The sequence below is a fragment of the Panthera pardus genome, unplaced genomic scaffold (genome assembly GCF_024362965.1).
Source record: "Panthera pardus isolate Hobbes unplaced genomic scaffold, ASM2436296v1 HiC_scaffold_8, whole genome shotgun sequence".
Taxonomy (NCBI): domain Eukaryota; kingdom Metazoa; phylum Chordata; class Mammalia; order Carnivora; family Felidae; genus Panthera; species Panthera pardus.
Window position 1 is genome coordinate 155,965,986 of NW_026527013.1, and position 16,934 is coordinate 155,982,919.

General features: G+C 44.3%; 1 long non-coding RNA gene and 1 gene segment (V, D, J or C); one reads left to right on the forward strand and one right to left on the reverse strand.

The window, feature by feature from the left end:
- The window catches only part of LOC109269153 (uncharacterized), a 76,466-nt gene that overhangs the window by 46,662 nt on the left and 12,870 nt on the right, over window positions 1–16,934 (reverse strand). The gene's annotated exons all lie outside the window — the stretch shown is intronic.
- LOC109269138 (T cell receptor beta constant 2-like) overlaps window positions 4,814–16,934 on the forward strand; it is a 57,052-nt gene continuing 44,931 nt past the window's right edge. The window contains 2 exon segments of the C gene segment in view: window positions 4,814–4,919; window positions 5,047–5,205. Coding sequence covers window positions 4,871–4,919; window positions 5,047–5,205 — 208 coding nt within the window.

Genomic DNA, 16,934 nt, shown 5'->3' on the forward strand with positions numbered 1-16,934 from the left:
GTCTCTGCCCACTTTGCACCGTGCCCCTCTCCACTCTGCTTCTACCGACTGCCCCTTCATCCTGCTGTCCCCTTCTCTGTCCTGGTTCCTCCAAGAGCCAGCCATTCTTCAGCTCTGTATTTGAGTGCCTTTAGACCAGGAACAAACCGACTACCTTGTTTTCTGAAACTTCATCCTAAATAAATTCCATTACTATTTAAATCTGACTCAGAAGGTGAAGTTTGTCAAGTACCAGGACTGGGATCTAGAAAAGTTATCTTTCATCCACTGCCCCGCATGTGGATCTCTGCTGAGAATAATCTTCACCTGCAGGAGCAGGTAGACTGTGTCATTATCTGGATGTAGCGGATCTCCCAAAAAGGTGCCTTCTCCCCAGCATGGAGCCAAAGCTCGGAGCTTGGAGATTCCTCTTTCTCTCAAAGGCCCTGGAATAAGCCCCCAGCCCCCTGCATAGGGGACCCTCCTGGGAGCCAGCGAACTCCCGGCACAAAAATACTCAATCAAGGGCTCCATAGCATAAAACCTGCCTAAGAATCAAATTGAGGACTTTCTTATGTGCTTTGTCTCTGTACTCCATGAGCCTCAATTATTTTGGCAAAAGAATCCATGACTCAGTGACAGTTCACTCAAAGAACCCAAATTATTTCATTTTCTACACGTTCTGATCTGAGAAGAATGTCATACTTTTTTTAAAAAAAAAAAATCTCCTGGGGGCGCCTGGGTGGCTTGATCGGTTAAACGTCTGACTTCAGCTCAGGTCATGATCTCACGGTCCGTGAGTTCGAGCCCCGCGTTGGGCTCTGTGCTGACAGCTCAGAGCCTGGAGCCTGTTTCAGATTCTGTGTCTCCCTCTCTCTCTGCCCCTAACCACTTGCATTCTGTCTCTGTCTCTCTCAAAAATAAATAAACGTTAAAAAAAAAAAATTAAAAAAAAATCTCCTGTGTGAGTTCTAGCTCATCTGCTTTCCCTTTAAAAGGTCGGTTTGCTAGAATTTTGTTCTCTGCTTTCTATGCACACTTCATCAAAGCCTCATTCTGTAATAATAATTCTTCTCTCATAAACTATTAACTGTACTCTTTAATTATTTACTAGATATGTCTAGTAGATTTTCCCAGGACTTTTTCTTCTGCCTTCTTTTCCCCTTAGTATAGATATCCATCCTCAACCTTCCCACTCATGATCATGACAATTTCTTCACAAGTTCCAAACTGGTGGACTCAACTGTCTCCCGGACCTGCTCTACAGTTCAAACTCAAGTGATTTACTGCTGAATTTATCATGCCCTCTCCCCTACATGCACCCATTCTGGCCCAAACCCTGTGTTTCTTCTCAGTCTTAAACCACCATTCTAGATTCCTCCTTCCATAAGCCCTCATTAAATCCATTTGCAAATCTATTATTTCTGTATTTCATATTGTCATAGGTTTGGTTTTCTAGAAAGCAGACTTCGTTAGGGGAGATCAGTGTTCAGTGGGTTATTAGAAAATGCCGTTGATTGATGGGGGGGTGGGAGGGAGGGGAGGGTGGGTGATGGGTATTGAGGAGGGCACCTTTTGGGATGAGCACTGGGTGTTGTATGGAAACCAATTTGACAATAAATTTCATATATTGAAAAAAAATGCCGCTGTGATCAACATAAGTAGAAGGGAAAGAAGGAAGGATGGACTGAGGAAGAAGCCGGGCTGTTCTGCAACCTTAGCAAAAACCTTAGCTGAGCCATAGGGTGGCCCTGAGAACCACCCGAGGTGGAGGTGAGGGGGCCAGGTCTTATACCCCACTCTCCTTGCAACGATGTCAGTGTGAATGTGTTGCCCTGAGAAAGGGCGTGCCCGCAGGTGGTGGGGACAGCTGAGACAATTCATAAAGAGGGCCGTCAGCCCGCAGCACCCCTAATGGATGGGGAAACTGTCCTTCACGCCTGAAGGGAGATACAGGGGACACATCAGTCTTCGATACACATGTTTATCTGATTCAGCTGCTCCTTTCCTTCCTTGGTGCTTCTACTCCAGTGCAGACTTTCATCATCCACTCCCCAGAAAAAAACCTCGGTGCCCTTCTTGACGGTCTATCAGCCTCTTACTTCATCTGCTTTACTCGGTCTTAGATGCTGCCACCAGCCTGATTGCATGTGGCATTCTTCACACGGTACACAAAGCCTTTCATGAAAAGATCTGTGTCCGAAAATGCAGCCAAATCATCCACATTCCCTTCAGCCCTTTAGACTCTAGCTCAGCTGAAACGCCTTACATTTCCCTGACGAGGCCAAGGCCAGTTGGACAACTGTACCTTTGCAAATGTTCCCTCTCATCCAAGATGGACTTACTTCTTCACTGCTGGCTCACTCCTGCACAGCCTTTAATTCTTAGCTCAGAGATGAGCTTATCTGTAACGGCTATTGTGACTCCCGTGGACAGAGAAGATTCAGCTCTTATCCCTTCCAGATACTATACTTATTGTATTCTAGACTGACTCTCACCGAGTCTATACATTCTCTAGTTTAAGAGTGATGTCCCTCCAGGAGTGCCTGCGTACTCAGTTGGTTTCAGAGTCTCTCATTTTTGGCTCAGGTCATCATCTCACGGTTTGTGAGTTCGAGCCCCTCATTGGCCTCTGACAGCACAGGACCTGCTTGGGATTCTCTCTCTCTCCCCTCTCTCTGCCCCTCCCCTATTCACACTCTTATCTCCCTCAAAAATACATAAATCAACTAAATTTTTTTTTGAAAGAAGACTGATGTCCCTCCAATTTTATATCCCTAGAACTGTGTATAATGTCTGACTTAGCAAAGGAAAGATGGAAGAAAAGAAGGGAGGGAGGGAGGAAAGAAAAATAGACTCAAATACGTCTTCTTTCAAATACTCCTTCATCCGAGTGGGACCCGAGCCTCTCATATCTGCCCCAGCCCAAGACCTGCCCCAAGTTCTTCTTTCTTTAATTCCTTCCACTGTGAGAATCAGATTTTACACCCAGTTACTGCTGGCGTCTTCATCCGTTCACCACTCATTCTTAAATCTTCACACTTAGAACAACTTGGGGCCTCCCCCCTTCCTATTTCTTTAAAATTCATCAGAAAACCCTTCCCAAATCTCTAAGTGTTTATTCATCCTTTTCACATTTTTTTTCAGCAGGGGGCAGTAAAATTTCATTATTATTTTGTTCTTCCTAGATGCTACCTATTAAGGCAAGACCAGCTTTCAAAGTAAAAGCAAAGACAGAATGTTGTTCAATTTTTTTTTTAATTTTTTTTAACGTTTATTTATTTTTGAGACAGAGAGAGACAGAGCATGAATGGGGGAGGGGCAGAGAGAGAGGGAGACACAGAATCGGAAGCAGGCTCCAGGCTCTGAGCCATCAGCCCAGAGCCCGATGCGGGGCTCGAACTCACGGACCATGAGATCGTGACCTGAGCCAAAGTCGGACGCTTAACCAACTGAGCCACCCAGGCGCCCCAGAATGTTGTTCAATTTTAATGATCACCCTTGTCTAAAGGAAGGCTTTCGTGGACAAGAAGATGTCAGGGTTTGGTAAGTCAAAATTGGTATATTCTTTTGGGATGTATGAGAGACCAAGAATGAACACGAGTGTGCAGTTGTCATACGTAAAATACATAAAGACCAGGGGCACCTGGGGGCTCAGTTGGTTAAGCATCTGACTCTTGATTTCAGCTCAGGTCATGATCTCACGATATCACAGTTCGTGAGTTCAAGCCCCACATCAGGCTCTCGCTGACAGTGTGGAGCCTGCTTGGGATTCGCCTTCTCTTCCTTTCTCCCTGCCCCTCCCCTGCTCATGCTCAAGCTCTCTCTCTCTCTCTCTCTGTCTCTGTCTCTCAAAATAAATATATAAACTCAAAAAAATGCATAAAGTCTGAAGAGGTCATCCGTCAGCTCCAAATCCCGGGTCAGCAGCAGCTAAGCAAGATTTTGAGTGACTGTCACCTGTGAATCCCAGTGAACCAGGGCAAAAAGAGGCAGAGGAAGGGGGAAGGGGTCCTGGGATTAATCTTTGTGACTCATGACTGAAGCTACAGACTTTTCTGTTGAAAACAAATGGGGGAAAGAGGACAGTACTTGGTGTGGATGCTGTTTACTGCAACAGCACCCAAAATATTTTAGCCAGTGTTACCAAAGCATGTATTAGAAAGAACTGCAGGTCTGAATTTTCTATTCTATCATGATTGACGGTGCAGTGAAGAGAAAGATGAACTTGATAAAATGGAGCCAAAGTTGATAAAGTCGGCAAAATCTGAACCCCAAGTCCATGAGAAACAAGACCAAGAAAGCAATGTAATTAGCACCTGACAATGACCATATGTTTTTCGGAGAACTCAGCACATGTCGCTTGCCGCCCTAAGCCCTTCCCACGTGTGACCTAAATGTGTTCCCTCGTGTAATCCTCCCAACACGGTCTCTTGTGCCCTGTCTGATCCAGCTGCCCTGTTCCCTGGGCCCTGGTTTTGAGCTCTTCTCTCAGCTTTGCAAAATCCATTCCAGCTCATCCTTCAGCTCACCCCAAACAGCCCTTCCTTTCCCGACCTTCCCAACTAGATCACATCTTCCTGTTGTGGCCTTTCAAAGCTCTGCAGTCCTCCCTTTCATAGCTTGTGATAGGGTTGCAATCTAATATTTTGCAAAAAGAGTAGAGACTTAAGATAAACCAGCAAAGCATCGAGCCTACTTGGCGTGAGAAAAGTAAACAGAAATATCAGTCTTTTGATAGGTAAAGGGAGATAGATGACACCGCTATGTCAACAGGATGGCTGTCGGGCCCAGATGATCTGCAGGGACTGTGTTGTCACGTGGTGACTTCATCAAGAGCCCACCCCTCTTCCCCAGAACTGGGAGACACCCTTCCTGCTCTAACTGTGCCATGGCTGTCAGGCTCTTCTATTACGTGGCCCTTTACCTTCTGGGTGCAGGTAAGTCACTGACACAGATTTCTTTAAAATCAGAAAGAAACATTTTCCCCTGTTCTGGCTTTGAACCTGGTTCCAGCATCAAGGTCCACCCGGGACCCTGTCGTCAATTTGTGTCTCCTTTTCTCAGGTCTCGTGGATGCTAGTGTCTCCCAGACCCCAAGACACTATGTTTCAGGAACAGGAAAGAAGATTACTCTGGAATGTTCTCAAACTATGGGCCATGAGAACATGTACTGGTATCGTCAAGACCCAGGAAAGGCACTACAGCTGATCCATTATTCATATGGTATTAATACCACGGAGGAAGTAGAGGCCTCCTCTGGATCAACCGTCTCTAGAATAAGGAAGGAGCATTTTCCCCTAACACTAGAGTCCACCAGCCCCTCACAGACATCTCTGTACTTCTGTGCCAGCAATGAATCCACAGTGCTACACAGGCACCTACAGCCTGCATAAAAAAGTGAGGAAGCCCCACCTTAACCTCATCTGAAACTACAAAAGCCACCGAAGATTTTCCCAGACTCCTCGGCCCTGAGAAGACAGTGTGGTCTGAATGACGGTGTGGGTAGAAAACTAACCCTGGGTCAGTCTCTACGAAGATGGGGAATGGCCAATTCCACATTCAAGGACTGACTTGTCCCCTGCGTTTTTATTCAGTCTAACTAGAGGTTCATTACTTCTGTGGATTGTTTCAAGAAACAAACTTTTAGTTCCATGGATTTCCTCATTGTTTTTCTGTTTTCTGTTTATTTGACCCCAAATTGGATCTTTATTATTCCTTCCCTATTCTTACTTTTGGTATACTTTTTGCTTCTCTTTACAGTTTCTGAAGGAAGAAATTTAGCTTAGAATGCAGACCTTTGTTTTTTTTTATTCTCTAATGTAGCCATTTAACGCTATAAATATTCTTTTAATCACTACTTCATTCCATGTGATTTCATATTTTATATTTCTTTCTTCAGTTAAAAAATATAATTTTCTTTGAGATTTCTTCTGTAATCCGTGATTCATTTAAGAGTATGTTGTTAAATTTCCAAGTATTTGGGAATTTTCCAAATTTCTTTCTGTTGTTTATTTCTAAGTAATTTGATCTGAGAAGATACTTTGCATTCTCTCAATCCTTTTATATATGCTGAGATTATTTTATGGCATAATATGTGGTCTATATTGGAAAACATTCTATACATTCTTGAAAAGAATGCATATTCTTTGGCCGTTGAGTAGAGTGTTCTAAAACCATCAGTTAGATCAACTTGGTTGATAGTGTTGTTCAGTCTCTTTACCCTGACTTGTTCTCTGTCTAGTTGGTGCAATCAATTTTTGAAGGTAGAGGGGCACCTGGGTGGCTCAGTCAGTTGAGCGCCCGACTTCAGCTCAGGTCATGATCTCGCAGTACGTGAGTTCGAGCCCCGCATTGGGCTCTGTCCCGACGGCTCAAAGCCTGGAGCCTGCTTCGGATTCTGTGTTTCCCTCTCTCTATGCCCCTTCCCCACTCATGCTCCATCTCTCTCTGTCTCTCAAAAATGAATAAACATTAAAAAAAAATTTTTTTTAATTTTTTGAAGGTAGAGTATTGAAACCACCAACTATAGTTTTGATATGTTCATGTCTTCTGTCATTTCTGTCAGTTTTTACTTCATGCATTTTGGAACTCTGTTGCTATGTGTCAGGAGACACCCCAGTCTTGCCCATGCAAATGCTCTTTCCACAAAAATGGACTAAATTTAGAAATCTATCGGATGCCACAAACTTTACCAATATATGCAAAGTGGGAATCTCAGAAAGAGAGGAGCAAGAGAAAGAGGAGCAAAGAATTCATAGCCAAAAATTTCTCTAGTCATTGAAAACATTAATCAAGAGAATCTAGAAACTTAATGACTCTTAAGTACAATAAACACAGAGATACTCATCTAGACATTATAGTCAAACTTCAGAAAGCCAAAATACACAGAGAAAATATTGAAATAAACCAGAGAAAAATGACTCATCATGTGTAGGAGACCAGCAATATGGCTGAAATGATGGAGGTCAGAAGATATGTGACATGTAGGAAGAAACAAACAAAAGTCACCAATAATTCTATACCCAACAAAGACACCCTTTGGAAACAAAGGTGAAATAAAGACATTCCCAGATAAGCAAAAAATAGGAGATTACTAGTTAGCAGGCTTGCCTTACAGAAAAATCTTAGGGCCATCAGGCTGAAAGAAAATGACACTGACAGTACCTTGAATCCACAGGAAGAAATAAAAAGCACCTGAAAAAGTCAATATAAAGGGAATGATAGGTAGGTAGGTAGGTAGGTAGATAGATAGATATAGATTGATAGATAAACACAAAAGCAGAAGCTAATGAGGTAGAAAATTTTGAAACAGTAGAACTAAGAAATACATAATAAGTTCTTGGGAAAAATAGAAAATTGCTTGTCAACTAAAAGACAGGGAGAACAAATATACTAAATAAGGAATGACAAGGGGAAATTATCAAAATAGAGTACATTTTTAAAAACAGTATTTTGTACAATTCTCCACAAATAACTTCAAATCCTAAATGAAATGGATCACATTTTAGGAAAATGCAGTCTAACAAAACTGACTCTAATGCAGATAGAAAGTCTAAGCAGCACAGTGGCTAATGGCCCTAAGAGAAATACGTGCACCATCACCATCCCAGCAACAAAGCAGCCCCAATAAAAATGAAAGGTGGGAAGAGAGTTTATGGGGCATTTAGCGGCATGCACATTCCCAGAATCATATTCCCTGCAACTTTCTCCTTTACTGGAAGCAAACTGGTAGCCAAAGGAACAGAAATCGCTACAACAGAAATATCAGTTGGATGAAGTATTTACTATAAACAGAAATGTTTACATGAAGACAAAATTCTTCAGAATTCTATCCTAATTCTCATAATAAGAGCCCAACCTGGTTAACAAGGATGCTTCGGCATGATAAGAAAGTACTTGGAATCACTTCAGACTTGCTAAAGGCTGAAGATATTTGTTTACAAATAAGAAATAGGAGGCACATGGGTGGATCAATCAGTTAAGCAACCAACTTCGGCTCAGGTCACGACCTCGCAGGTTCATGAGTTCAAGCCCCGCATTGGGCTCCGTTGCTGACAGCTCAGAGCCTGGAGCCTGCTTCAGATGCTGTGTCTCCCTCTCTCTCTGCCCCTCCCCTGCTCACATGCTGTCTCTCTCTCTCAAAAATAGATTAAAAAATTAAAAAATATATTTAGAAAGAAAGAAAGAAAGAAAGAAAGAAAGAAAGAAAGAAAAAGAAAAAAAGGAAGAAAAGAGACCCACCAAGAATTTAGAAAAAAAAAAATTGGGCTTGAGCAAGCCATCTGCCGAAAGTACGCTCAAGGTTTGCAGCAAGAATAGACAGAGTTAGCCTAGGACACCAGAGAGTAAAGAATATTTTGCATTTCAGGCAGATGGAGATAGCATACTAAGTGTGCTTTTACTTTTAGAAGTTAGAGTAAATTGAAAAATAATTCCTGAAGGCATAAGACTCCAGTCAAACTCTTAAGAGAGAGAGAGAAGGAGAGAGAAAGAGAGAGAGAGAGAGAAAAACCTTGAGAAATTCATTATTAATAGTTGAAAATACAGGTTTTGGAATTCGACTTACCTGGCCACTTCCTAGTTTTACCAAGGTGCTGAGCCTCTCTAAAGACATTTCCTAGTCTGTAGAATGGAGTCAGTAATATGTATCTCCCAGAGTTTTTATTTAGTCGAGAAAACGTGTATGGACTGCCTAACGCAACCCCCAGCACAAAAATTTGACTCAATAATAAATGATGATGTTAGTAGCGGTAACATCATTAGCAGCGCTTCTAGTTCACCATTTTGCGAGCTCGATCTTAATGAGTGGGTACTTTATACGGGGCTTTGTTACAACCTCTTAACGTTTGAATTTTAACCCATTCGATCTTCACAGCATCTCCGCGAGGCACACGCTTTCATTGGCACGAATTAGTGACAGTAAAATTAAGGCACGAAACGGTTCGTTTGCTCACCTACGATGAAAGGAAGCGGCGGAGCCAGTATTCGAATCCAGGCAGTTTCCCTCTAGAGCCTTCCATAGTAACCGCTAACCTAGAGGCAGTAGTGGTCATCAAAGAATGCCGGCGATGAAAAACTATGTCTGAGGCAGAAAGAACGCAAAGGAATAGCATGTATAAACCCAAAAGAACAACCACGTCTCCCAATCTGAATTGCCCAGAGGAGTGGAGCCTAGCCGGGTGATGCTCTGTGATGGGAAGGAAGGACTCCATTTCTGCAGGATCTGGGACCATGGGCGCGGGTGGGACAGTGACATCACAGGCAACCCACCTACAGGCTGACGAGAGCTGGAAGATGACGCGTCCCTTCTTTTATCATGCCTTGGGGAGCAGGCTCCTCTGAGGAACCAGCTTTTTGTCTCCTGGGAGCGGGTGAGATCATGCAGCGCAAGGAAAACTCACACACTGGGATTTCTAGGCTGTGGCATAAACCTTATTTTTTTTTTCATGGACCAAACGACCTTCCTGGTGGACCCTGCCTATCACTTCTGCCTCCTTCTCTCCCAGGTCACTTGAATATTCAGGAAATCCAGAATGGGGGGGGGGGGGGAGGGGAAGCTTTTGTTTGAATGTCTTTAGGACTTTGCTCGTAACAGAATGTTCTGGCGTGACCAAGTCCCAGGGTTGGGGCTACAGCTGATCCACAGCTCACTTGCTGCTGGCCACACCAAAGAAGATTCCCTGATGCGTGCAGTGCCTCCTGGAAGAAGGAGGAGGTTTCTTCAGGCCCTGGACCCATCTTTGCGCTCTGTGCTAGCATTCTATGACGATCCATAGCCACCTCCTCAGGTGGCCCAGAATTTGAGAAAAAAAAAAAATCATCCTAGAAATAGCGTTAAACGGCGGAAAGCCACATCTATGACATTGGAACTTCAGTTCATCTGTGGTGACTCACATCCCACAATTTCCCTGAAATGTTTTTTTCCCCAGGCAAGCAGTTTTGAGAGCAGTTACGAGGTCACCCAAAGGGATCAACAACTACCAGTGCCTGCAAAGTGTTTGTCCCCACTGGTAAACCTCCGGTAAAACGAGTTCCTACAACAGATCCAGACCACCTCTGAGCATGTTCCAGGCACCTACCAGATTTTCCTTTGTTTGTGCACCTTTTCCTGTTCCGTTCCCTCCACCACAACCTGCTCACAGCCCAGGAAACACAGGCATTATGGGGAAAGCATGCCGAGATTATATGGTGGAAATTCATGGAAATGAAGACATTAAGCCTGGCTAAAATCAGAGTACTTTTACAGTAAAATTTCAAGCTGCGGAGAGAGGTACCATGGTTTCCCATGAGGAAGTGAGTTTCCAGAGAAGTATTTGGAGAAAATCCTCAAGGGTTCATGCAACACTGCTCAACTCACAATAAGGGTCTGGTAAAAATTCTAATGCTTTTATTTGATTTTATTTTTTATTTTCGAGAGAGAGAGAGATAGAGAGAGAGAGAGAGAGCACACTACTGGGGGAGGTGCAGAGAGACAGGGGGACACCAGCCAGCCTGATGTGGGGCTTGAACTCATGAACCATGAGATCACAACCTGAGCCGAAGTTGGACGCTCAACTGACTGAGCCACCCAGGTGCCCCGGGTCTGGTAAAAATTCTAAAAACACGAACCCACCATATCAGAAAGGATATATCGTATAAGGGAAATTAGAATTCATAGAGGTAAAAAAACCAAAAAACCAAAAAAACCTGCCACGCTAATGCTTTAAGAGAACATCATACGTGATTGTGTGACCTAAATGAAGGAAACCAACCACATTCTATTAAGCCTAAGAGGCTTTTGATTCTTCTCTGAAGCAGTGAGGGAGGCGGGTGTGGTCTCCAGCCAGGAAGCAGCTGAAAAAGTGTGGGCCTCGGAGACTAAGTTCATCACAGCACCAGACGGCACCATTCATCAGGTCCTGCTATGAGCACCAGGTTCCTCTGCTGTGTTGTCCTTTGTCTCGTCAGAGTAGGTGAGTCCTGGGCACCTGTCACCGTCTTCCCAGGATCCACCCAGAGAACGTGTTTTCAGGACAGTAGCGTCAGTCTCCCCTCCCCAGGCTCTGCCTTTATTTGACCACTTTTTTTTTTTTTCTGCCACAGGCCTCAAGGATGCTGTAGTCACACAGTTCCCAAGACATAAGATCTTGGGGACAGGAAAGAAATTAATCCTCCAGTGCACACAGGATATGAATCACTTTTCAATGTACTGGTATCGCCAAGACCCTGGATCTGGCCTGCAGCTGATCTACTACTCAACTGGTACTGAAGCCTTTGAAAAAGGAGACGTCCCTGAGGGGTATCACGTCTCTCGAAACGAGTTGCCGAATTTTCCCCTGACCCTGGACTCTGCCAGCGCCAATCAGACATCTGTGTATTTCTGCGCGAGCAGTTTATCCACAGCGCTGCACAGCCACATCCTCTCTGCACAAGAAAGAGGCAAACCAAGGAGGGAGGGGACACTGCCTTCAAGATTCCCAAACCGTGGGTCACCTGGGTGGCTAAGCCCGTGAAGCCTCCGACTTTGGCTCAGGTCGTGATCTCGTGGTTCGTGAATTCCAGCCCTGCGTCCAACCTGCTTCTGATTCTCTCTCTCTCTCTCTCTCTCTGCCCCTCCCCCACTTGTTCTCTCCCTCTCTCTCTGTCAAAAATGAATAAAAATTTTAAAATTAAAAAAACAGATTCCTAACCCAAATTAGGGAAAGTTATCACATGAGATTGTATGGAATCCCTGCCTTGACTTTAATATTCCTTGCTTCCTTTTTTTTCCCCATTCTTGTCCCTCTAAGACATCTTTCCTGTCATAATCAAAATCTTTACCCCTGGTTGATATTACACTAGACCAGAGGGCATTAACCCAAAGTGAATATTTCCTAATGCGAACTTCAATTTTCAGATACAGATGTAGGGGAATTTTGATAAAACTGAAGCCTGATCAAGTAAAGAAAAAGACCCTCAGATTTGCAAAGATCCTTCAAAGATTCTACAATGGCGTCTCTCAATAATTGAGTCATACAGGAAAATAAGTCGGGAGGGGGGCTTCCTCCGATGTGAACTCCTGAGCGTGAGTAAGATAGATACAGAGGGTGATGACAAGTTCTCAGACAACTCGTGAACTCAGGATTACCGAGAAGGAGAAAAAGTTCGTGGAAGGGAGAGCGGTAGGTAATAAGAGACACAAAATGTGTTTGTTCACAGGGACCCCCTCGTTCTGCTACCATCTGGAGAAAACTGTGCCTTGAAAGGTCTCATGTGATTAGAGTAAGATGGGGTCATCTGGATAATATCCCTTTTGCCAAATGCTGTCACACAATCATAGGAGCGACAAGTTGTCATATCCGTAGGTACCACCTATGCCCAAAGAGGAGGGGCTAATACGTGGGCAAGGGTCCCTGGGTGTTGTTCTGAGCATTCCGTCTGCCACACCAAAGGAGAACACATACCAAAAGTATCGGGACAGGAAATTCAGAGAGCATGCAACCAAATACACTAAATTAGAATTCAGAACTACTTGAAAGATGTTTCTGAGTCTTGGACACACAATAGATCAATTTTTCTTCCTATTGTTTTATCAAGGACACAGAATAAAAGCAGAACGGAGTGGCCCTTGGTAAAGGGAGCAAAGAGAAGTTACAGGAAGGAAAGGGGAAGAAGAAAGATCTAGTTCCTACTGGAAGGACACCAAAGCCTCAGGCTAAAGAACCATATCGTTTTAGTCTCTGGGTTGAGAAAAGAGACAAGAGATGAGACCAGAACAGCTGCCCATGAAAAGGATGGAGTGAGAGTTGAGAGAACTTTTTTGAAGAGAATAAACTCGGTGGGCAGAGGGAAAGCGATCTGTAATAAGCTTCGTTACTATGAATTTTGAGGTAACCTGACATGGAAATAACTTAACAGTTCATTGATTATTTGGGGGAGGTAGTATAATCTCTTGAAACTCCAATGAGTCAGAAAGTGAACAACCTTGATGTGGGGCCTCGGGGAAACAACAGATATCAGGATCCAGTTAGCAGGACATTATCGGATGTGATTTTAGTTTCGTTATCAGCCACTTTGCGAAAGTTTCCTGGAGAAGAAATTGGAGCATCATCTGGATACTGATCAGTGTCTTGGGCAGCAAATTGTTTTTCTCCTGAATTGACCTACTCTTCCGTGATCAGACAACAGAGCTCTTGTCAGGGTAACCCAAGTACTAATGAGTCAAGCAGGACTGAATTCCACCTGCTGCCATAGATGGAGAGTGATCATTGGAAGAGGAGAGAAAAGTTACTTTCTTAGACAGAAAAGCTACTTTCTGAGAAGTTATCAGTCTTTTGTCTTTCTCTACAAGGTGGCTGCCTTCCACCATCCCAAGATGGGGGCTGGGAGCATAAAGAATCCCACTCTGTAATTAATGAGTTCTAGATCCGTCCCCTCCACCCCAATTACTAATTTCAACTCAAGTCCATTCAGGACACCAACTGACTACTCCCTCCTGGAGTTTAAACACAACGTGTCACCTTTGACCCACAGCCACCCTTCTGGTTTGCCGATTTGGTGAATTGACACGTGAGGCATTTGCTTGCATGAGATTGAAGTTGTCCTACATTTCTCGTTCTCCTTTACCCTGGACACTCAATCCGTCTCCAAGTGCTTTGATTTCTAACTCCTACATAACCTTTCTCTTCATCCTTTCTCTCAGTGCAACCACTGCCATGTTCATGCTCTTCTAATCAGCTCCACAGGTAAATTTACCTCTTTAACTATTTCTCCAGCTCCAGCCTCCCCCATCTAATGCGGTATAAGCCTCCCAGTACCAAGTGCCATCATCCTGACTGCAAGAACCTGGCCATGTCACTCCCTTCCGCTGCATCCGTCCATGGCTCTCTGTGGTTTATCAGACATAAAAGCTAAATATATTAGCATGGGGAAAAAAACTTATGACAATCCTTTTAAACAATTTGAAAGGAAGGAAACTAAATACCTTACAAGAAAGACATCCTTGCATTAGAATGTCAAGTTCTCATTAGAGTCCAGAATAATGATAAAAAGCTCTTTATTTTTCCCTCTTGAGTTACGGATCTCTTTTTCCATTAGGTCCATCACAGTTGGGCATTAGGGAAGACCTACCCATGTGCTGTATGTACCTGGAAGAGGTCCGTGCTTCAGAGTCTTCAGGTCTTCTCACAGGAGGAGAAAACCAAACGACCTGACCAGATCCGGCCTCCAATTGACACTCGAGATATTTCCCACCCCTCTGTCTTCCTAGGTTTACCAGTTCTTAAAGCACATGTGTACTATGCTGACAAGTGCTCTTTTTCCTTCCATCTACTAAACCTTTTTCTAGTTCTCAAGCTTGATAAGGGTCAAGAGAGTCCTGGGTATGGTGGTGGGTTTCGGAAGACACAGAAGTGAATCCCCAGGACAGAGATGTGTGGCGGTGGACAAAACTTCCTGCATATATAAGGTGTGATCACAGCCCTTCTAGAAAATCCACCCACACCTCCCGGCAGTCATGTTCTCACACACTTGACTCTAGCAACATCGAACTCCAGCTATTTCCAAACATGCAGCACATAGCATTTCCCTTGAATGACCTCAACTCATTTTGCTCTTCAAAATCTCACTTACAATAGCACTATCTAAGATGTGCTTTGTTTTCCCAAGATCGTGAGCTCCTTCCTCTGTACTCTCACTACACCTTACACAATTCTTCCTTCCTGCAGATGCCAAGTTAAAATGATTAGTGGTATGGATAACTTCCCATTGGACTACAAAATCTTCAATGTAAGAGGACACGTGTTGCCATCAGTCCTTCCCCAGAATTTTCCTCTGTGCTTGGGATACAAGTACCGTGAACAATCAATATTAAATATTATCAGCCTAGGGACAGAAACATTGTCCTTTTTGTTCGTGCCTGGATTCCCATAGTCTAAAACATAGTCTAAAACCTGCCACCCAATTGGTATTCATTATATGTCCATTAAAGGAAAAGATAAACGGTTCAGCAGTGTCCACAGTGACTGGGTCCTGGGCTTGCTTCCTCTTCTCCCCCTAAAAATTACATTCCTTAAGTTTAATCAGTTCCCAACCTTACCTTCCTTTTCTGGTTAAGGGTTCCTAGTGGGCCCAATAATGCCCCCCCCCTACCAAAGTATTCATTTCCCTATGCTCAGAATCTGAATATATTGCCTTCCATGACAAAAGAGAATTACATCTGTAGATGCAGTTAAATTTGCACACCAATTGACCTTGAGATAGATGGTGAGATTATTCTGGATTATCCAGGTGGGCGCAGTTCCATGGGTCCTTACAGAGTGATGTGGGAAGGACTCCACCTTCTGTGACTGGGTTTGAAGATGGAGGGGGCGCCAGAGTGGCTCAGTGGGTTGAGCATCTGACTTCGGCTCAGATCATGATCTCATGGTTTGTGGGTTTGAGCCCCACATCAGGCTCTGTGCTGACAGCTCGGAGCCTGGAGCCTGCTTTGGATTCTGTGTCTCCCTCTCTCTCTGCCCCTTCCCTGCTCATTCTCTCTCTCTCTCTCTCTCTCTCTCTCTCTCTCTCTCTCTCAAAAATAAATAAACATTAAATAATTTGTTTTTAATGAAGAGGAAGGAAGGGGTCATGGAGCTCAGGTAGCCTCCAGAAGCCAGAAAAGACAAAGAAACGGATTCTCACCTAGAGGCTCCAGAAGACCATAGGGTCCTGCTACACCTTGATTTCAACCCATTGAGAACCCAAACTACTAAATATACGTTGTTTCAAGCCACTGAGTTTGTGATACTTTGGTATAGCAGCGACAGGAAACTAACACAGAGAGAGCCCCACTCCTGAGCCCCTGAAAGAAGGCTGCTGTTGAAGAAAGTCACTCCGGGAGAAGCCTAAGAAGAGGCAGAGGGATAATAAGGACAGGAGGTTGAATCAGATGATGCCATTTTTAAAGGCAGATGCTGCCAGTTCCTGCTTTTGGCGCGCTCCATGTTTGCAAATGCCTCCTCTGCACAGGCTTTGGACCAGAATGTTCCAGAAGAGAGTCACTGCCAGCCTCAGGGGGCCTATTCTCTTGGAAAGAATTCTGCCTTTGGTCTGACAGTCAGCGGCCAGCACTGAGTAGCTCAGAGCCACCAAGGTGCTGCTGCCCAGAAGGCAGGGAGGTTGTGACATGGGACACAGGAAGTCACATTCCAAACAGCAGGAGATTAGAATGTGCTGTTATTGTGAATCTCAGCAGAAGTCCCTTGGCTTTGAAGCTTCCACCCCCTTGCAAGGTGACCACACAAACACACTCAAGCATGCAGATGGAAAGAGGGAGGGAAAAGGAGACAGAGAGAGGAGAGAGAGGGAAAGGAGGAAAAGAATGAGCTCCCCCGTCCCTGGAATGTTCCAGCAGTAACTGAGACACCCAAGTCCCTCTGCACCAGCAGTTTATCAATGCGGCCACATCCTCTGAACAAAAAATGGCAAACCCAAGGTACACGGTGACTCTGCTCTCGTGAGCCCCACCCCCACCCACAAGGTGGCCCAGCAGCCCTGCTTAGAATTCTCTCTGCCTCTCCCCTGCTCACACTCACTCTCTCTCTCTCTCTTTCTCTCTCTCTCTCTCAAAATAAATAAGTAAATGTATTTTTTAATACACACACACAAATTTGTTATCTTACAGTTCTGGAGGTTAGAAATCCAGTACCTGGGGTGCCTGGGTGGCTCAGTCGGTTAAGTGTCCGACTTCAGCTTGGGTCATGATCTCATGGTCTGTGAGTTCGAGCCCCACGTCGGGCTCTGTGCTGACAGCTCAGAGCCTGGAGCCTGCTTCGGATTGTGTCTCCCTCTCTCTCTACACCTTACCTGCTTGTGCTCTGTCTCTTTCTCTGTCTCTCAAAAATAAATTTAAAAAAATTAAAAAAAAAAAAGGAGTCCAAAACCTGTCTCATTCAGCTAAAATCAATGTATTGGTAGGGCTACGTTTCTTTCTGAAGGCTCTAGGAGAAAATCAA